At 48.6% G+C, this 21,442-nt stretch overlaps 1 protein-coding gene and 1 pseudogene across 1 annotated transcript; one reads left to right on the forward strand and one right to left on the reverse strand.

The window, feature by feature from the left end:
- Positions 1-249: 249 nt before the first annotated feature.
- On the forward strand, positions 250-4,071 carry LOC119305904 (serine carboxypeptidase-like 15). The gene is made up of 13 exons (XM_037582301.1): positions 250-496; positions 599-744; positions 1,529-1,605; positions 1,686-1,808; positions 1,894-1,996; positions 2,080-2,117; positions 2,483-2,587; positions 2,753-2,824; positions 2,912-3,082; positions 3,163-3,234; positions 3,318-3,550; positions 3,650-3,695; positions 3,768-4,071. The coding sequence occupies exons 1-13, from the start codon at positions 303-305 to the stop codon at positions 3,849-3,851; spliced, it is 1,464 nt and encodes a 487-aa protein (XP_037438198.1). The 5' UTR covers positions 250-302; the 3' UTR covers positions 3,852-4,071.
- Positions 4,072-9,358: 5,287 nt separating this feature from the next.
- LOC119305905 lies at positions 9,359-11,121 on the reverse strand (annotated as a pseudogene).
- Between the last annotated feature and the right edge of the window lie 10,321 nt (positions 11,122-21,442).

Consider the following 21,442-nt stretch of genomic DNA (forward strand, 5'->3'; position numbering starts at 1 on the left):
GACAGATTCTTACTTACCGGTTAAGCTGATGTGGCAGGATTTGATTGGAGAAGTAAAGGAAAGGGGCCCACTCAGTAAAAATCAGGCGTGGTTATTAGTTGAGGTTGGAGAGGCTCGGTAGGTGTAGCATTTTGGGTCTCTCTTTATCTTCGTCTAGTTTCTTGTTCTTTCTTCTTCCTTCCGGTTCCCTTGTGAGGCTGCGAAGCCTCCGCGGGACTAGATACAAAGGGCGAGGCAGCCGCGGAAGGATACTACAAAGAGCTAGCGCGCGAGAGGGAGAGACGACAGTAAGGATATTCACGATGACGACGAGGAAGAGGAGACGAGACGACAGACGCGGCGCCCTCGTTGCCTCCGTCCGCCTCTTCCTCCTCCTTCTCCTACCCTCTGCCGCTTCGTCGTCCTCCTCCTCCTCTAGCTCCCTTCGGCAGCAGAGCAAGATCATCACCCATCTCCCCGGCTTCGACGGCCCGCTCCCCTTCCAGCTCCAAACGGGGTACTACTACCTACCTCTGGCTTTCTGCACTTAACCAATTGATTTATGAATTTCTCGTCTGAGTGACGCATCATGCATGCATCGCATCCCGTCACATCACAGGTACGTCGAAGTGGACGAGAGCAATGGCGTCCACCTCTTCTACTACTTCATCAGGTCGGAGAGGAACCCGGCGGAGGACCCCGTCATGATCTGGCTGACCGGCGGGCCAGGGTGCTCCGCCTTCTCCGGCCTTGTCTATGAGATTGGTAGGTAACCGAGCTCTTCAAGTCCAGAACCATCGTCTCGTCTCGATCCGTCTTCCTTTTTCTCTTCCATTTTTGGTGACCGTGCATCTATATCTGTCGCAATCAAACTTTTCATATGTATCCACGAAAACTGCGACTTTCTTTGAGGGGGACGAAAACAGCAACTAGTACCGCTCGGTGTGGCTTTGTCCACATGCCTTCTGCGGGGAAAATATCAGGTGCTCCCATACTTTAACTGTTTTCATCATGCTTCAAACTTAAAAAAATAAATTAGGATGTTTGAAAAAATAAAATAATTTTTCGCGGGTGAATAAAATATTGTTTTTTAATGTTCACAAGACATTTTTATATAATCCCTAAAAAGTTCAGACGCAAATTCGAAATACACATGGAGAAACAAAGAAGATAAATCTGCATGAATAGTGTCACAGACAAAAGCAAAAAATGACACTATTTGCACCCATATTTCTCTTTTTTGTTTCTTCATTTGTATTTCAAATTTAGATTTGAAATTTTTAGGGAATGTGAACACATGTCTTATGAACATGCACAATGTTTTTATTTTTGGGGAAAATGCTAGCATGGGAACATTTGAGTTTTGGGAGCACTGGATATGCACTTACCTTCTAGGTGCCTCGAAGCAAATCCACTTCTACTACTGCTTGAATGGAGAGTTGAACATTTTGCAAAGACAATGCGCTCATGTAGCACTAGCCAAAAATGTGCAAGACATGCATACACCTTTTATATATTAATGTCTCAACAATCAAGTATATATGTGCAGGCCCTCTGAGTTTTGATCGTCGCACCGACGTCAATGGCTTTCCCAAGTTGCTCTACAAACCAGACTCATGGACCAAGGCAGGTTTCAGTCTCAAACTCTTCTTCATTCTTACTATTTTCATGATTCTGAGTCGCACATGGATCCCTCCGTCTCCCAGGTGAGCAATATCATCTTCATCGATTCCCCCGTTGGAACCGGCTTCTCGTACTCCAAAACAGAGCAAGGATACAAATCAAGTGATACCCAAGTCGTCACCCAAATTGTCATCTTCATCAGAAAGGTCCCACTTCCTCCTCAAATCACCCAACCACCACTAGTACTAATTAATTGCAAATGCTTATTGTTCTTGCATGTACGCGTTGCAGTGGTTTGATGAGCACCCAGAGTTCATGTCGAATCCTTTCTACGTTGCCGGTGATTCCTACTGTGGTATTACTGTGCCAGGCATCACCCTTGGAATAGCTAAAGGTAACTTTTATACATGCACAAGTCTTCTCTCCTCTATAAATATTTCATTTTCTTGTCCGAATAACTGGCTGTATAACTTCTAGGGATAGAAGATGGCAGTGGATCAGCTCTCAATCTAAAGGTTTGAAGCCAAAAAAAAATCTGCATGAGTACCATGTTATGTATATGGATTTTTTTTCCCGTCCCGCCTGTAGTACACAATTTTCAAATTTAGATTAGCTTGAACTTTTTCTCTCAATTTGGAGATGGTCCAGGGCGGCATTTGCCTGCCGTAGTTCCTAAAAAAGCTAGACTATTTTGAACTATTTTCCTCTCAATTTTGAAATGGCCCAGGCCAGCGTTTGCCCACCGTAGTTCCCTGCCGTAGTTTGAACTTTTTTCCTCTCAAATCGGAAATGGTTCTGGTGGCATTTGCCCGCCGTAGTTCCCTTGAAAAAAGTTTGATTAGTTTTTTACTTGCCTGCTAATTTGGCATGTTATGACCAGGGCTACCTTGTGGGAAATCCAGTCACAGCTTATTGGTACTACGATAATCCAGCTAAAATTCCATTTGCACACGGGAAGGGTCTCATATCTGACGAAATGTACCAGGTACCATTTTTTTTTTGAAAGGGAACTTGCTACTTGCATCCATGTGTGATCCCTCATCTATTAAGTCAGTTTTTTTTTATAGAAAATCTACCGCAAAAAAGTTGTAGCTTTATGTTTGTCTTTGCAGTTTACTTTATTACTATTTCACGTGTTGATTATTTCCAGGAGTACAAGGAGAGCTGCAGTGCATGGGAATTCAGCCCGGAGTGCACAAAAAGTCATGCTGCCATCGACGAGGTATCCAATTATTTTGCAAAGCAACGTTTTGCCTTTCATTTCTCCCAATTAGCGAGTCAGCATGAGTCAAGTTGTGTGTTTGTGAAGTGTGTCAAGGATATATGCCCAAACCACATCCTGGAGCCCCTGTGCGCTTTCGCGAGCCCGCACCCATACAATCTGAAACTGAATTCAAGCGCACGAGAGATGCTCCAGCTGCAGGAGGACTACACTGCCAGGGCCGGGCTTCAGCTGTCTGAGATTTCTACAGAGTGTAGAGTTAGTAACAAATCAAACAGTGCTTCCAAATTTGCAGCACAATGTTTTCTTATCTGAGAGTACTTCATATTTCATCGCAGACCGCGGAATATGCGATGTCCATGATATGGGCGAACAATGACACTGTCAGAGAGGCTCTTGGTGTCCACAAAGTAATTGACGTCTGAATACGCATTGCTACTTCCTGCTTGGTATGGTGGTATGGTTGATCATGATATTCTTAAGTACATTGCAGGGAACGGTTTCTTCATGGCTAAGATGCAACTTCGACATACGGTACACCAACGATATTTTCAGCTCGGTGGAGCACCATCTGGATGTGACCACCAGAGGCTACAGGAGCCTGATCTACAGCGGCGATCATGACATGATTGTACCTTCCATCGGCACGCAGGCCTGGATCAGGTCTCTGAACTTCTCCGTTGTGGATGAGTGGAGACCGTGGTATGTCGATGCACAAGTTGCAGGGTGAGGACTGGTTTGCTTGTCCGTCATATGGGTGTTGCAACTGAAAGGGTCTAGACTTGTTCTGATGGATTCTCACAAGCAACTTTTTCTCATGTGCAGATATACAAGGTCATACTCAAATAACCTCACCTTCGCAACTGTCAAGGTATGCCCTTGGTGTCTTCTCTTTGCTACGCCAAATAAATGTATAATAGTAATATTTTTGTTTGTGAAATAGGGCGGTGGACATACTGCTCCGGAGTACATGCCAAAGCAATGCCTTGCTATGTTTGCAAGGTGGCTTTCTGGTGAGCCTCTTTGATGGTGTACATGCAGCCTCCGGTGGTGGTTACTTTGTGTTTGTGCCTTGGAGCTACAACAATAGTTGTTAAAGCTTGATTCACAGATGCAAATGAATGTTATGTTCAATGTATAACAATGGGGGGATATGACTGTGTGCATCGCTTGATGCAGAGGCCGAGGATAATCCTCCTTTAAAAAAAATAACAATGGGGGGATGTTCACTGGTGGAAAGAAAAAAAGCAGAAAAATGTTGGTGGGCGTGCTTCGGTACACCCCCTATATGATGATATTATATAGCAGTACATACATAAATCTATAGACCGGTATCTATCTGCCTCCGTAGATAAGACTCCATCCAACGACCGCAATCCATTTGCATCCCATTTATTAAGTAATAAAAGATACCATTGCATTAATAATAATATTCCTTTCACCCTGCAGTCATTATGAGGACAACAAGTTATCAATAATTTATCTTTGGTGAGGTAGATTCATCTAAGTTATCTCTCTCCTACAGATACAGTCATCGAAAGTATTTCACCAATAAGTATCTAGTAAATGGGCACTCTAGAGATCTCGACAAAGATATATAAGGATACTAAAATAGACACAACCATACACATATACCTAGATATCACAATTAAGACAAAATAATCTTTAAGTCATGTGATTTTTCTTTCTTTCATAATTTATAGGAAAATTTAATTTTACCAAATTTCTTTGAGGTGTAGTGCCTTAAAATAAAAAACAACTGCCTTCACTTTGCATTAAAATATTATCTTAATTTTGTACAAGTCTTTTGTCATTATTAACATTAGCAACATTATTATGCAGTTAATTTTGCCAAGTGTAATACATACATGTACATTATTTAAGATCTTATATTAAGAGAATGAATTACATGACTGATATGTACTATATTAGAAATAAAATAATAATTACAATTCTCTAATTTAAAGAGTAAAGTTCTTGGGTTGGTTAATGTGATATATTACCCATCTAATAATATAATCTAATATCGGTTGGGAATCATGACTAACAAGGTTGTCGGTTCACTTTATAAGCTAAACTTGTTATACTCCGTGAAAGAACATGATCTTGGATCTTGAGTTGGGACAAGGTCCAAAGGGAAAAATGTTGGAGAGCGAGCACCACTGAAAAAGTGTGTTTTAAGTTGAAATATAGATTTTTTGTATAATGTGTCTTGCATTTTCTTTGTTTTTTCTAATATCTAATGTGATGCAATAAATTTTGGAAATCTAATATTTCAATGAAATTTTAAACTGATAGCAGTTACTCTTTGTTCGGTGATTATAATTTAGGACATCAAATTGCAGTTGTTTGTCATAACACTTGGCCACATGCAAGTGCCAACACAATGTATGTTCAATGTCCATATTTCACTGATTTATGTGGAGAGTAGAACTGTTGTGTCATCTAATCCACGCACAAGGCTTTGGCCACATTGAACAAGTTGCTGCTCTGTTTTCAAAAAAAAAAAAATTTATCTCATGGATTGGCGGTCTTGCAAGTAATGGTTGTGCAGGCAAGGCCCTTGCACTTGTAGTCGAGATGTTGACACACCGGGTACTTTTGCGTTTTGTGCTTCATGCTTGCGCTACTTCAGCGTCTCGGAAATTGGAAGGGTGATTCATGGTTGTGAGTCCTACAAGTGTATGCCCAACACTTTAAATTTGATTACCTAATCGTCCGTGCGTTGCAGCAGGGGCATACATATTCTAGTGATCCTTCCGTTCAACTTGGATGATACTTTCAAAAATTAATGTGATCCTCCCGTCCAAGACTTGATCCTCCCCTCCAATGATACCCTTCATAATTAATGTGATCCTCTGGTCTAATGCTTGATTGCTCGATGATATTTTTCATAAATTATGTCATGACTTATTGACATGTGTAAGCAACTGCTTGACTAATTAATAGCATGCGGTTGTGATGAGGCAAAGTTGGTAAAAGATAACTGGGCTGATTTTTGCTTATTAATGACTGTGTCAACCGAACAAAATGACTATGAACTCTCCTTTAATAGTAAAGATGGATACGCATCTAAAGTGTGGTGACGTTACGGGCTTCTTCATAGTCTGAAGATGTTGGACCAATACTATGCGGTATTAGAGCACCTTAGTAAGAGTATCTCTAACCGATTTATCAGAGGAGAATACGGCCGAGTATACTCTAGAAGAATACATTTTGAGAGAATATGCGGTGTTTGCAGGCCCTCCCCTCGCCTAGGCTCCCTCCCCTCGCCTAGGGTTTCTGCGCCGCAGCCGGTGGCTCCCCCGCGCGGAGCCGCCGCTGCGGCCGAAGCCCGTCGTCGCCGCTCCCTTCTCCTGCTCCCCCGCTCCTCCCTCCTCCTCCTCCCGTCCCTGTACCCCCCGCGTCGCCTCCCCGGGCGAGGCGACCGGGGGGCCCCAACGCCGTTCCCCTCCCGCGCGCCCCCAAGCTCCTCCCCCCTGCCGCCGCCAGCGCGCCGCCGGGCCTTGCTCGTGTGGTGCCGGCGGCGGCGGGCCTGCCTGTCCCCGCGCGCGGCTTCCTCTGCTCGGGCGATGGTGGTTGGCGGCGGTGTTCCTCGGCTGGCGATGGTGCATCCTGGTGGCGGGGTCCGTGGGGCGCGGGCGTGTCTGATGCGGTGGCGTGGCCGTTGGCCGCGGGGCGCGCGGCGGTGCGGCTAGCCGCCGGCCCTCGCTCCGCCCAGATCTGGGCTCTTCTGGGCTCCAGCTGGGTTGGGGCGGGCCGGCGTTCCGGCGTGCGGCGGCGTGGCTCCCTGGCGGTGGTGGCGTGGCGTCGAGGGATGCGGGTGGTGGCGGCTTCGTCGGCCGAGGTGCTGCAGCGTGGCGGCAGGGGTTGTCCGGATCTCTGGGGTCCGGCCGGGCCTGTGCGGGCCTGGTAAGCTCCTGTCGTCACGTCCGGTCGGCTCCGCGTCGGCGGTGGTGGTAGTTCCCTCCCATCGGCTGAGTTGCGGCTTGCCCCGAGCCCGTTGGCCCCTCGTCCCTCCTCCAGGTCTCGTGTCGGTGGCTCAGCGAGACGGCATTGATGGTTCAGTGACTGTGGTAGCACATGTTGGTGGGCGACAGTTCTGGTGGAGCGCTTCCGATCGTCCGGGGTGGTGGTGGTTGTTTGGGTTGGGAGAAATCCCTGGTGGCTTGTCCATCACCGACGTGGTGACGCCTGCGGGCGCCGCCGGACCTTCCTGAAGGGCGTCGGATCTACCCCTTCCCCACTGCCCTCTGCGTACCGGGGGAAACCCTTGGACTTGTCTGGGCAGCAGCGTCGTCGTCGTCGCATTCCTTGCTGAAGGTGCTGCTCGGTACGCGACGCCTCGGAGTGCTACAAGTGCGGTGGTACTTCTCCGGTGGGTGCAGCGGTCACTGGCCATCTTTGTTTCGTCAACCTGCCATTGTCGGCATTTGTTTCTTTTTCTTTTTCTTTTTCTTTTCTTTTGGGCGTGCTTGTGCTGCTTCCGCCCCAGCACCTATCGTGGATTGTATCGGATGGTTGCTTTGTAATACAAAGCGGAGGGAAACCCTTTTTATTCAGAAGAATACATTTTTTCTTTTAAAAATGATCGTTTCTAACCGATCCTCAATACTTAGCAGAGTAAAAAAAAAATAGTGACACATAAACACAAATTCAGTCCTAATTTGGTTCAAAGTACCACATAAAACTTACTAAAATGCAATTCGGTGCAAATTAATAATATTTTAGATAATTTAACCAATATATAGACTGGAACTTACTAAAACTACTTGTTATCCGACTGTTCTTGAGTCTCTTCCAATCCGATCTGCTCAACCCTTCGATCATAGGGTCAGTGTCGCTGGAGAGGTCGATGACCTTCGTCCTCCCTGCAGTGTACTCCTCCTACGGACGCTGCTCCGCCTCGATGCACGATGTAGGTCCCGCTGCCTTGCTCCGCCGCGAGGCGCTCGTCGGCCTCCCGGTATTCCCGCATCTCCCATGGGGTGGCCACCTGGAGGTTGGCCGACTCCAATGGCGGCAGGCCTTTGGAGAAGTTGTGCCGGTCGGCGGCAACATAGAGATGCACCGAGTTGATGATGTATGCACGCACTTGTCATGTCGTCGTCGTATATCCACCCACGTCACCCACCAGTGCTGCTGCACGTCAATATAATTTGGCTCTGGCGGCTGCAGAGGCAGCAGGTCGGGGAATGGGGATGCGCCGACGCGGGAGGATGCAATCCGGTTTAGTGATCCCGTTTAGCAATCAAGTCTCAGTCAATGCTCCCTCGTCAATTTGATGAAATCTCAATCGATTTAGAGCATCTCCCACAGATGCGGGGTAAACCAAAATTTTAGCGCGCGCGGAACGTTTTCGCGTGCTCCAGCGGTGGTGGGAAACTAGCGCGGGGAAAAGCGGCAGCTCCCACGCTAGATTTGACGCACCGCGTCCGGCGCGTCTATAAAATTGTAGCGCCCTCTGCGCTCTCTCGTCGCTCCCTCCACAACTTTCTCTCCTCTCCACTGACACACCACCACCGCGCCACCATGCCGCCGCGCCGCCGGGGAGCTTCGGGCTCCCGCGGCGTCCGCGTGCGTCCGTCCGGCACCTACTCTGCCGAGATTCGGTCGGGCGACGTGCGCCTCGGCTTCGGAACCTTTGACTCCGACCAGGAGGGCTCCCGCGCGTACGACGCTGCGGCGTGGCGCCTCCGGCGGTCCCGTTGGGACATGAACTTCCAGAACGTGGCGACGCAGGAGCGGGCGCAAGAGTTGGCGCCTCCCCCGCGGCTTTTCTCACCGACGAGGATCATCGTGAGAATCGGAGGCGGAAGCGCCGTCTCAGCCTGGCCGAGATGGACGAGGAAGCCATGGCGTTGTGGCGCCAACGCTTCCCGCAAGACGTCATCAACGAGCAACAATTCTTCTCGGAGAGGAGGGCGGAGAGGGAGGAGAGGAGGCAGGAGCGAGCCGCCTATCGCGTGGACAAGCAAACGCGGAAGACGGTCGCCAAATTGAACATCGCGCTAGGAGATGCGTCGTCCTGGGACTCCAATGACGAGCGGTTCCTTGACGCCTATGCTCAGACGTCGGAGGAGGACATCACCGAGGCAGAGTCCGAGTCGGAGAATGACGAGTAGTAGTAGTTTTTCTATCTATTGTACAAGAAGACTATTTGCACTATTTTGTATCGTAGAAGAAATATATGTGTGCACATTTGTACTATCGGAGCCAAATGTGTGTCGAATCGTAGTTAAAAAAAGATGCAATATAGCGCGCCTGCTGGAGCGACTCGGACGCGCTTTATTTTACGGCGACCGCTGAAGCCAGCACACCGCGACGTGCAAAAGCTGACGATTCCGGCGCTGCAAACTGATTTTTAACGCGCCGCGTGGTGAAGATGCTCTTAGATTTAGCAATCCCGTTTGTCTTATTTAAACGTAATCAACAAGGGCCGATCATCACGCACTAAGCGGAAATAGAATCTTCATTGAAGGAAGGCCATGCATGCCGGACTGTTTGATCCCGGGATGGATGCATGCATAGCCCCTACATCTTGCTGCTGACGCCCCTGCTGGTGGGCCCCAACTCCTTGGCGATGTTCCGGAGCACGTACTTCTGGATCTTGCCCGTGGACGTCTTGGGCAGCTCGTCCCGGAACACGACGGTCTTCGGCACCATGTAGCGCGGCATGCGCTCCCGGCACCATGCCACGAGCTCCGCCTCCGTCAGCTCGCCCCTACCGTTGTCCACTTTGAGGCTCACGAACGCGCAAGGCGTCTCGCCCCAGAACTCGTCCGGCCGGGCCACCACCGCCGCCTCGTTCACGGCCGGGTGGCCGTACAGCACGGACTCCACCTCCACGCTGCTGATGTTCTCCCCGCCGCTTATGATCACGTCCTTGGAGCGGTCGCGTATCTCCAGGTACCCGTCCGGGTGCATCACCCCGACGTCCCCCGTGTAGAACCAGCCGTCTCGCCTGATCGACGCCCGTGTCGCCGCCTCGTCGTTGAAGTAACCCAGCATGACGCACCCTCCTCGGATCACTACCTCGCCTGCCGTGGAGCCATCACGGGGCACGCTGCGGCCGCTCTTATCGTCGACGACGTCGACCTCGGCCGTAGCCGGCGTGCGCACGCCCTGCCTCGCCTTGAGCCGCGCGCGCTCCGAGGCGGGCAGCTTGTCCCACTCCGCGTTCCAGACGCACGACGTCGCCAGCCCCGCCGTCTCGCATAGCCCGTACCCGTGCCTGACTTTGAAGCCGATGGCCTCGGTGCGGTGCAGCAGCAGCGGGCGGCGGTGCGCCGCCCGTGAGTATCTCCACCTTGCCGGGCAGCGTCTTCCGCACGGCCTCGGGTGCATTGGCCAGCATGTTCAGCACGACCGGCGCGCCGCAGAGGTGCGTCACCCCGTGGCGAGAGATGGCGGCGTAGACATCGGCGGCGTCTACGCGGCGAAGGCAGACGTTGCTGCCGCCCACCACGGCTACCCCCCACGGAAAGCTCCAGCCGTTGACGTGGAACATGGGGAGCGTCCACAGGTACGTCGGCCGCGCCGGCATCGCCCAGTCCACGAGCGAGTCGAGGGTTATCAAGAAGATGCCGCGGTGGCAGTGCAACACCCCCTTGGGCGCCGACGTCGTACCGGAGGTGTAGTTTAGGATCATCGGCTCCCACTCGTTCGCCGGCCGGACCCACGCGAAATCCGGGTCGCCTTTCTCAAGCAGCCCCTCGTACGTCAACGCCGTCGCGGGGGCGGGAGGGAGCTCCTTCTCGTGGGGGTCCTCCGCGACGATGACGCGGGGGACAGGGTGCTCCGGCGGCAGGAGCCGGAGCGCGTCCTCGATGAGCTGGAGCGACGCCGGGTCGACGAAGACGAGCTTGGAGCCGGAGTGGTGGAGGAGGACGGACACGGTGCGCGCGTCGAGGCGCGTGTTGATGTTGTTCAGGATGGCGCCGCTCATCGGCACGCCGAACTGCATCTCGTACATGGCCGGCACGTTCGGCAGCAGCACGGACACCTAGTTCAGTTCATAAGATAAGCAGCTCATATTAGGTCAACTTATGTGAATTAACCTCCTGTAATCGCAAACTTGAGCACGTTAATCTTCTTACGACATCCCGGCGGGCGATCCCAATCGAGGCGAGGGCAGAGGCGAGGCGGAGGCAGCGGCGGAAGGTCTGGCTCCAGGTGTAGACGGTGTCGTGGTAGACGACGGAGGGGCAATCGCGGTACGCGGTGGCCGCACATTCCAGGAATCCTAGCGGCGTCAGGGGGCAGGAGTTAGCCGGGTTCGGCCCGAGCTTAGTCATGGCCGTCGAGCCGCCGGATCTGGACGAGAAGAGGGTTTGGCTTTCCATTGTACGGGACGACTTCGCGAGTGAGCTCACCTTCTGTTGGTGGGGAAGATGAGGGCAACTACTGAGCAAGGAGAGCTGCGTTTCTCCGATGAACTGATGAGTACGACCTCTATATACTGCAGGCATGCAGCATATGCTAATTCACGGGCTGGAACAGAAAAAACGTGTTAGCCAACAATTTTCGATATAAAAAAACGTGAATACATATATATTGCGTCTCGTCTCAGTTTTTCGATAGTTGTGTTGATCATATCATAACCTAACATTTGAGCGTAACGTGATCAATCAGCTGACAGAATGACAGATGATAGGAAGTGGGACTTCTGGATCTCCAGAAATCAACACAATAAAATGTAGTAGAGATTACTGTGAACCAACCCATAGTTAGATGGGTAGCATTGGTGAGTGTATGAGCGTATGCGTCTGTACTAAACCCGGGCATGGACAGCCTGGCACGACGACCCGGCTCAGGCCCGGCATGAAAAACCCGTGCCGGGCTCGGGCGTTGTTTTGCAGCCCGGAAGATAGATCGGGCTGGGCTCGGGCTTCCGTTTTTCTGTATTTCGAGTGGGGCTTTTGGGCTTTGGGCCGGGCTTGCCTGTACGTATACTAAAAAACAGCATTCGGGCTGGGCTTTCGGCGTTCGGGCTTGATTTCGGGTTGGGCTTGGGCTTAAAAACAGGGAGTATTTCAGGCTTTAGGCCGGGCTCGGGCTTGTAAAATGAAGCTCGGCCTTTTACAAGCCCGGTCCGACGTTTGCCCGGGTTTAGTTTGTATTGTGTTCAAAACAAAAATGTAGACATTATTCATGAACTAAATTTAACTCTCTTTTAAAAAAGACAAAGCAAGCTTGCTCATGGTGTTGGACGATCTCTAATTTCCAATTTGTATTTTTGTTTGATTGACTTTCAGTGTTTGCTACTCTTTGTCATAGTCATAAGAGTTGGCAAGACCAGTGGCGGATTCAGCGGGGTGTCGTGGATGCCCCAACACCTTCTAAAAAATGCAAATGGCTTTTGTGGCGTGTTACGCATCCGCCGGCTAATCTTTTTATAATATCCGTGGGGCCGTGAGCCATCGGATCTGCGCCACCAAATGGTCGAGCGGCGCTCTCCACCTTTGCAAGAAGGTTTAAGTTGTAGAAACTTTTGCAACAGAGTCCGTGTTGCGAAAAACTTTGCAACGGGGGTTATATTTCAAAAAACTTTTGCATGCTATGTTTCAATTTTTTTTGCAACATAGGTCATGTTGCAGAAAAATCGCCGCACTCACATTGCCACACCGTCGTATTTCCACTGTAACATTCCCCATGTTTCAGAAACATGGACGATGTTGCAATCCGAGTCTTGCATCGATCGGCTCTTTTGTAGCAGTGGAGCTCCTAGCATCTGTGTTGGAGGAGGCCACCGCCGTTGTTTCACCATCGCCATCCACCCCCCGAGCCCCCTGCAGTCAGCGACGAGCATGTTGGCCCTAAAACAACAGGCTTTGGTTTGTACGAGCGCGGTTTCCATATTTAGGCAACATATGGTTTCTCGCTGGAGGAGCAACCGTATGCTATGGCTGGGAGCTTGAGATGGATATCATGTGGTGGGGAAAAGGAGAAAGGCTAAGCAGTTGGGTCTTGTTAGGATAAGGATGCACTGTTGCTTGTGGATGTCTCCAGATAGAAAGAGAGGGTGTGGGACCGAGAGAGAAGGAGGCAACCATGTGATCGGATCTGATCTGACGGCAGCGCGTCTGGTGGATGTCCAGCACGGATCGGCCGGCTAAGGGGAAGGATTTATTACCATATATTTTTCTCTATAAGACCTATTACTAGTTTGTCTAATCTATGCGTATTATAGAATTAAAGTGCTAAACATGACATCTTTTTTATACTAGTAAGTATGTAAAGTTCATCTATTAAGAGCCTGTTCAGTAATCCACTGGCTTGAGGAAATCCTACGCTCCGGCTCCTCCAAGCGAGCTCCAGCTCGCGATTTCCATCTACAGATCGCTCTGCTCCATTCTGTCGACTCCAGGGAGTTGCAGCGTTCGGGCCGGCTTCGCCGGCTCCCAGAGCAGAGTTGTGGAGTGGAGTGGATCCGAACAGGCCCTAAGCCGGCATTTGCCTTTTTGATGACAGGTCACCACTGATGGTATTAGGAGTTCGTGTTACAAGATGAGTTTGGTCTTGTGACCTCTTCTAAGATGGCTGTCCAAAATCACACGATGTAAGTGTTCACTGTTGTGCTCATCACTTTCATATTTCTACTTCTCACCGTATCATCATTCAATTCCTAGTCCACTAAAATGGTAAATAATTTTGTACTGAAGTGTGTCCTATGTTCCTGCCAAATATGTAGTACTCCAAATTACCGAAAATATAGTAATCAGAATTAATTGTAAAAGAATAGTCCTATATGCTTTTGCCAAGTATTAATCGGAATTAGTAGTCCACAAAGAACAATGGTGGCAATTCTGAGTGAAATATACATGCTCAAAATAGTCAAATGAAATATTCCTATCCATAAACCCCAATACAATCCACCTATGTGATTACAAAATTTTGATTAGACATTTTAATTTGATCAGATGAAAGATAAATGAACATGAATAATTAAATAGCTTTATGGTGTTTCAGCTGAAACACCACACATGGTGGGCAGCCTGACCGAAATTGACACTCACTATACCAATGCCCAATTCCATTCACGTTCCGTTCCTGCTCTGTGCAGTGCTCTCCAACCCTAGCGAGCTTGCTGCCATAGTCATCGCTCTCCTGCGAGCAAATTACTGAAGATATGAGATTTCATGAAAATTTAGTTATTTCTAACTAAATGATAAAGTATTATTTCCACTGCTTCTATAGATCATAACAAACGCAGATGTCGAATACTCATGCATCTAGACATTCTATTGACAATCAATTGGCAATAACTACTCTTTAGAAGGCAAAATATATATGGAGAAATAAAGATGTGGGGTTTTGAGCTAGGTCCATCGATATTCTCACTGGCCGCCACAACTTTCTCTTGCTAGCGGGATATGTATTCCTTCTTTAGATATTCTGCTTTCTTCTTATCAGATGGTCATGGCATATCAGTATATCATCCCAGGTCAAATTGCGTTTCTGTGAATTGATGGTTAGTAATTGCTCCGTTTGCGGCTCCAGATTTTAGCCTAGCAATGGAGGCAATGAAGTTAGTTATGAGTATTAGATGGTTGGGACAAATAGCAGCACTACAAGGTTAGACCCTGCAAATTGACTGACCTTCTACCCTGTGTTTATACATTTACATATCCTAGCTCTGGATAATACTAAAGAACTTGGGTTACTTTTATACTACCAAAATTACATAAACCCTTTCTAAAAAAAATTAGCACCAGGACATGTGTGCGGTCCCCTTTTAAGAAATTAATGTAAACCAATTTATTAACCAACAATGCTCATGTTTAAAAAATTATAGAACATATAGAAGTTTATTGGATTTTCAAATTGATTTGGATTAACAGTACACGGGAAGTTCAGAGATCATAAAAAATTACATGATATCTGAAGTGCAAATAATAAGTTCATTTATTATGATGGATAGTGTAAAACCCAAAAATCACAAACCACTTTATTGTATAATTTATCCAGTAAATCAAGATCAGTGCGAAAGACACGATTCAACCAAAAATAAATTTAACTACAACCATAGTAAATTAGAGCAGAAGTTCCTATCCAACCTATCTATCACCCTATACGTACTACAAACTTCGTTCAAAATACACACTCCTGAATCATAACCATCCAATACTCCTAGTCTTATACATACTGCATATATTATCACTTGATTTTGTGAGGGATAACTAACCAGATAACGATGAGAAAATCAAGTAATCTCCAATTATACATATAACTTACTAAAAGGGTCCACCCCCTAGCCCATTGAGCATTTTTCAATAGAAAGTAATGGAAGCACTAACAAAAAAAGTAAGATTGCGATCAGAAGACTGTATCTTACCAAGTTTAATCTTTTTTTCCGGCCTACAGTGGGGTCCTGAACTTCTGATTATCACGGCTGCAGTACAGACGGCAGAGAAGCTTACACTTAATTAGATTTAGAAATTAGAACCGATTGCCATTAGTCCCCCTGCGTTGTAGGTACCATGGTACCTTGAAGGTAATATGAAAAAAATAAATGTCTTACTCTAAAGTCTCGATGAACATAATAAAGATATATGTAGGGAATATAGAGTAACCAAAGAAGGAGAACTGATCCAATTGAAAGGGGTCATGTGAGGAATGAAATAACTCCATTAACACGTCAGACCAAGATGAACCAATCTAACAACAGTCAAATAAATAGAGGAAAGGGTATACCTGAATTCCACTGCAGAAACAACACGTGATTACTTTTCATTCTTATTCCCCAATAGTTATTTTTATCAGATAGATCAAATGAACTCCGTTTTATTAATCATTGCTCACTACTGGGGCAGTTTAGTTCTTAGTGTTTCAGGCCAAAAGATGAGCTCGAAAGAGTTTATTAAATCTGTCAAGCACTCTAGCTAGCTAGCATGGGATTACACCACCCATCATTCTTCACATGGTTTGTGGAACAGGATGGCACTGTCACACTACTGCAATTGACATGTGGTTAAAGCATGACCAGCAGCTGCATTCACCTCAAAAGACAAACAATAATTGGCAGAGACCTAGAGGAAATGGGGTGAGAAATAGCTCAGATTAAGCATCCATATTTGATTTTGCAATAATAATAACATAGTTAGAACATAAATTACCTAAGACTCTGTTGTATGGATTTTTTCTAACTCCATCGACGAATTGGATCTGGGGCAAGTGTCTCCTAATGCAGGAAGTCTGCCACAAGACTGAGCATCAATTTTATGCCAACAATGTATGCATAAAGTAATCCTTACTGAATACAATTAAGAAAAAAAAGTAGTACACCAATTTTGCGTTTAAATAGAGAGTCCTGCAAGTGATGTTCCAATGGGTAGCCAATGGATCAATCTACACCCATGAGGGCACCTCGTGTGCCAGACTTACGTCAGAAAACGCAAACAATTTCAAAAATCGAGTGAAGGATAGACCAAGGGTGCAGCATCTGAAATAAAATGTGGGAAAAGAAATTTCGTTAGACGGCATAAGAACTGCAAAAACACGACACCATCATGTTTCTAATAGAATTTCAGATTCAAACAAAGGAGGTGCATGACAGCTGCATTTGGTCTTGATCCAATTATCAAATTCGGTTGTACTTTCTACAATACTAATAGGTGGCATGTAATGACTTGCAGAAGTGTGAGCCGTTGAGGCAGCAGACAAATTATATTGCTAGGGGCAGGACAGGTAGCAGTACAAGCAGACTTTGCACAACTGGAATCAGACATGTCATGTCTCACGTGTTCACCAGCTCATCACGGATGGGACTTATGGTGGTAGCGTGGTGGAATGCCTGCCATGCCTCCAGGAACAACATGTTCTTCTCCATTAGCACGACACCTGCTTGGTTGGGGTCTGCAAACCACAAACCAACGAGAATTGAAGAGCAGGTCGGTCTGAACAATTTTTCGAGCGTTGGATAATTACATGGGGGCGGGGAGCAGCAATAGCCGGCGCTTACAGGGACATGCTGAGCGTCATCCGCACAATCGCGCGACGGCCGAGACTGGCAGCGTCCGGCGCCACCAGGCTGGCCCGCGCCACCGTCGAGACACGGTTGACCTGCCCGAATTGGAGCTCGGATTGGCCGCACCCATGGCAGTTCACCGTGGCTGCCGCCGCAGCTTGCCGGAATCCAAGGGAGGAGATGTGTGGGTGGACGACAAGGCAAGACCGGCCTGCCGGGCGCGTCGTGCTGGGCTACTGGCGCATCGGGTGGAACATGGGGGCGGCGGTAGAGCGATGGTGGGAGGGGGAGCAGGTCGGATGGCGAACGAAGGTACGGAGCAGTGCGGCGGCGCCCTAACCCTAACTTTCCCGCGCGTTCGGATTGTGTTTTCCTTCGAGAAGGGATGTTTGTTTTAGGTAAGGGAAGCGATGTATTGGATGGGTGCGGGCCGCGGGGTGCGGGACGTTTCGTCGGCAGAGTTTTCGTCCGTGAATATGTTTTCTTCTTTAATCTCTACTTCTAATGGACGAATTGGTTGAATAGTCCCCCCCCCACTTTCAACCGGTTTATTTTCAACCGGTTTATTTTCAACCGGTTTTTCTTCGTCCCACCTCCCACCAGCCCCTCCCACCGGTTTTTCTCTTTTCTCGTCTGACCGGCAATACCCAACGTATTTATGGTAATCAATCATAATTAATCCACGTATATTAATTATCAATCCAGGTATGGTAAGGTCATAACTCAGGAAATTTTGAATATGGCAATTATATGGTAATAAATTTAAATTACCCCAAAGGCTATCAATCCAGATATGGTAAGGCCATAACTCGGGAAATATTGAATATGGTAATAAATTTAAATTACCACCAGGTATGGTAAGGCTATCCACGTATAGTAATAAATCATATAGTAATAAATCATAATTAATCCACGTATAGTAATAAATCAATCCAGGTATGGTAAGGTCATAACTCAGGAAAGTTTGAATATGGTAATAAATTTAAATTACCCCAAAGGCTATCAATCCAGGTATGGTAAGGCCAAAAATCGGGAAATATCGAATATGGTAATAAATTTAAATTACCCCAAAGGCTACCAATCCAGGTATGATAAGGCCATAACTCGGGAAATATCGAATATGGTAATAAATTTAAATTACCACTAGGTATGGTAAGGCTATCCACGTATAGTAATAAATCATATAGTAATAAATCATAATTAATCAACGTATAGTAATAAATCAATCCAGGTATGGTAAGGCCATAACTCAGGAAATATCGAATATGGTAATAAATTAGCGATCCGTCCGCATTACTAGCTCATCCGATAAATCAGCGATCGAGTAATTAAACCGTGCAGTAATTAGTACTCCCTCCGTATATGGAAGGAACCACCGGAGTATTCCATAGATTAGCCACAGGATTTTGGCAATCTCGCTGTGGCATCTCGGATTTCGGAAATCACGCGCCCGCAGACGCCGCCGTGCCCCCCCTGCAACCACCGCCGGAGTCGTAGGCGAACGCGATCGCAATCGCGACATGTATATATATACAAGGACGTACTACGTGCACAAGGGCCTGCAAGCAAACCCCAGTGCTCCTGATCACCATGCATTTCTTCCAGGTCGTCATGGCGTGGATGTTCCCGTGCGTCGTGTGGGCGGCGATGGCGCCGGCCGTGGCGACGGCAGCGACCACGGACGGCGCTTCGAGCGTTGAGCAGGGCAGCTCCTCGTCGCCGGTGTTCGGCCCTGGCGACGCTAAGGTGGCCTCCGACCCGGGCTCCTCCCCGGCGTCGAGGTCGTCCACCTCCTCCTCCTTGCTCGGTGCCCTAAGTAGCTCGTCCAACAGCGCGCGCTCACCGGTGAGGGAGGGCGGTGACACGGCCGCACGAAAGGGCCACGCGCTAAGGCGGTGCCTGCACAGGTTCGCCAGAAATCTGCAGCGCGCCGGTGCTGCGGACGAGCGGTCAGACGGGCGCGGGAGACGGAAGGGCCGGGCGACGAAGCCGGACGGGAGGGTCGCCGCCGGCGGGGATGGCACCGCCCGGGCGAGGGAGGAGGCCATCGCGAGCGCGATCGCCTACTGCAAGGAGTCGAGCCGGCAGCGCTGCAAGCTGCCGTTGGCTCCCTCGCCCAGCTTGGACGGCTGGCTCCTCGTTCGTCCGAAGGAGGAGATCGGCACCAGCGCCACGAGCGCCGTCTCGCCCTGCGAATGCGAGGCGCAGGGCACATCGAGCGCCGCCGCCCCCCACCACGGCCACGCGGCCTGCGACGGTACGTGTTGTCAACCGATCCGTCGGTCGATCTGCTCTGCTGCACCCGTGCACGTCTAAACCGTCGTTGATCTCCTTCGTGCAGCAGAATGCGGCGGCGGCAGGCCGTCGACGGTGGAAACTCGGCGAGGTCCAGCCGGGGAGATGGAAAAGGGTGACGCTGTCGACGGGCTTGACGGGGACGTCCTTAGGATAACGAGTTACTTCGCCACCAAATATGTGCGCGCGGTGCGCAATTGAAGAATAGCTCGGGGTCCGTCTCACATGAGGCGAAGCAAACAGTTTTTCGTAATCTAGAGGACCTTGTCTTACGTACCTTCGATCTTGTATGATCTGTCCATATCAGTGTGCGAGTAGTAGTAATATGATTGTAGTAAGATTTGTCCATATCAATTGTCGATCTTATTCTTATATGATATGATGGCTTGCAGCGTTCCTAAGATCTAACGAGAATCTCCTGGAGTTAACGACACAATCGTTCGATTGTTTCTGAATCAGACTGCAATTTTGAAGCTTAATTGGCAAAGGAGTTAAGATATAGACAATCCTATTTATTCGAACTAGCTTTGCTGAATCGAAAGAAAAGAGACAACTTGGATTCAATCAAAAGAAATTAGAAGATTTTAGTACTGGCATGTATTCACCTCAATCACTATATGCTCTCTTTGTACTCCACACATGAGGAATATATTCACCTTTAACTTCTTTTTTGCGGAACTAAGACTTTCATTCATCAACCACGGTCATTACACTCCAGATTTTACATAGAGCGTGAATTCCATCCGGTGCATGCCCATGCACGTTGAATTATCAAATGAGTATAAAGTTGGTCTTTTTTTTAACTACTACACTCCAGATTCTCGAGCATGGAGATAGGCGAGTTGTAGACCAAGAGCTGGTACAGATATAGGCGAGTTGTAGACAAGAGCTGGTGGGCAGCAAGAAACGCATGCACACCAAAGAACAAATCTGAGTCACATGCCTACTTCTATTGGTTTCTACAAAGAGCGGCTAGCTTATATCTTAGACCAGTCGGTCACTGTCGAGGTCGCCAAGGTGATCTTACAGCACCGCCGTGGGGATTTCTCATATGATTTTATGTAGGCAAGCCGCAAGCGGTGGTGGTGATTGGCTGGGTGGTGTCGCTGCCTTGGGAAGAGACGAAGTGATGGTAAAAGTAAGCAGGATCCGATGATTCTTCCGTGGGGATAGCCAAAGTCAAGATGTCGACTACAGACTCGTCGCAGACTTGCAGTGAACCTGGATGCGGCGAGCCTGATTTGTGAATCGATGGCAGGTCTTGACTTTGTTAGGCTGGGATTGGATGGTTGCGGAGGGTGGTGTGCTTGGTTGGGTTCCCATGGAAGAATGTGGCCTCCTCGTGGATCTGGTCATGCCCATCCTAGAGAACATTGTGTCCCTAGCTCCCTCGAGGAGCAAGGACAGTGCAAGCGGCAGCAGGGGGTAGGGGTAGATGTCGGGAGGGATGTCGGCGGCTGCTCGAGGTCATCATGATGAAACCCTTGACGTCCCATCTTTATCAATGGAAGTGGAAGAGCACGAAGTCGAGATTGGATAGGAGTTTGAGTTCTTTTTGGCACCGATCGGTTCCCCACTTTAGAGATGTATTTTTTTTTGCGTGCGAGCAAACAGTGGGTTGATTCTAAAAGGGATAGGCACTTTTCAACAGAAGTGCATGACGGACCAAAAATATGACCTCATTTTATTCGTTTGATAGATATCGTATTATTCGTTGTTGTTCGTTCGGTGAAATTTACTAATATTTGATTGTTGTGTTTCTAATTAGAGCACCCCATAATCACCCAATATGAGGGGATGATAAATGAAAAATATTGATTATAAATTTTGAAGAGCCTGTGGCAACGCACGGGCGTTATACTAGTAGTAGTATAGATATTTACCTTATAAAGCCTGAAGAAGAGCTACGCAGGACGAAGGCCTCCACGTCGCCCCAATTCGCCATGAACAGTACTTGTGCCACCGCCTGTATATTCTATGCCCCGCCAGGGGCATTTTAGTCTTTTCGCGTGCAGGGGTATAAATCACAGCCGCCCATGCTGAGAAACCCTCGCCGCCGCCTCCCGTCCCACTCGCCTCCCCCTCCTCGTCGCCCCCCTCCTTCTCCTCCCATCGCCGCCCCCTCCTCCTCCGCCCCTCCCCCCGCATCTCGTCCGCCCCGGGTGCGGAGGTGAGCTTCCCGGCGATGGTGGCGGCGCTCGTGGGCATCCCGGCGCTCGGAGATGCAGTAGATCCCCACCAGGGGTGGACTGACACTTGGGGTACTCCCCGGCGACGACGGCCCAGCGGCGGATGGTGCGAGGGAGGCCGGCCACCGCGACGAGTTCCTCTTTCTCTAGGTCAGATCCCGTTTA

Source organism: Triticum dicoccoides, chromosome 5B, assembly GCF_002162155.2.
Source record: "Triticum dicoccoides isolate Atlit2015 ecotype Zavitan chromosome 5B, WEW_v2.0, whole genome shotgun sequence".
NCBI lineage: Eukaryota > Viridiplantae > Streptophyta > Magnoliopsida > Poales > Poaceae > Triticum > Triticum dicoccoides.

Excerpts from the sequence above, each read along its gene's own strand:
- LOC119305904 (XM_037582301.1), top strand. The coding sequence starts at position 303 with ATGACGACGAGGAAGAGGAGACGAGACGACAGACGCGGCGCCCTCGTT. Across the intron at positions 497-598 it reads CCCTTCCAGCTCCAAACGGG|GTACGTCGAAGTGGACGAGA; the intron begins GTACTACTACCT and ends GTCACATCACAG. Across the intron at positions 3,551-3,649 it reads GTCGATGCACAAGTTGCAGG|ATATACAAGGTCATACTCAA; the intron begins GTGAGGACTGGT and ends TCTCATGTGCAG.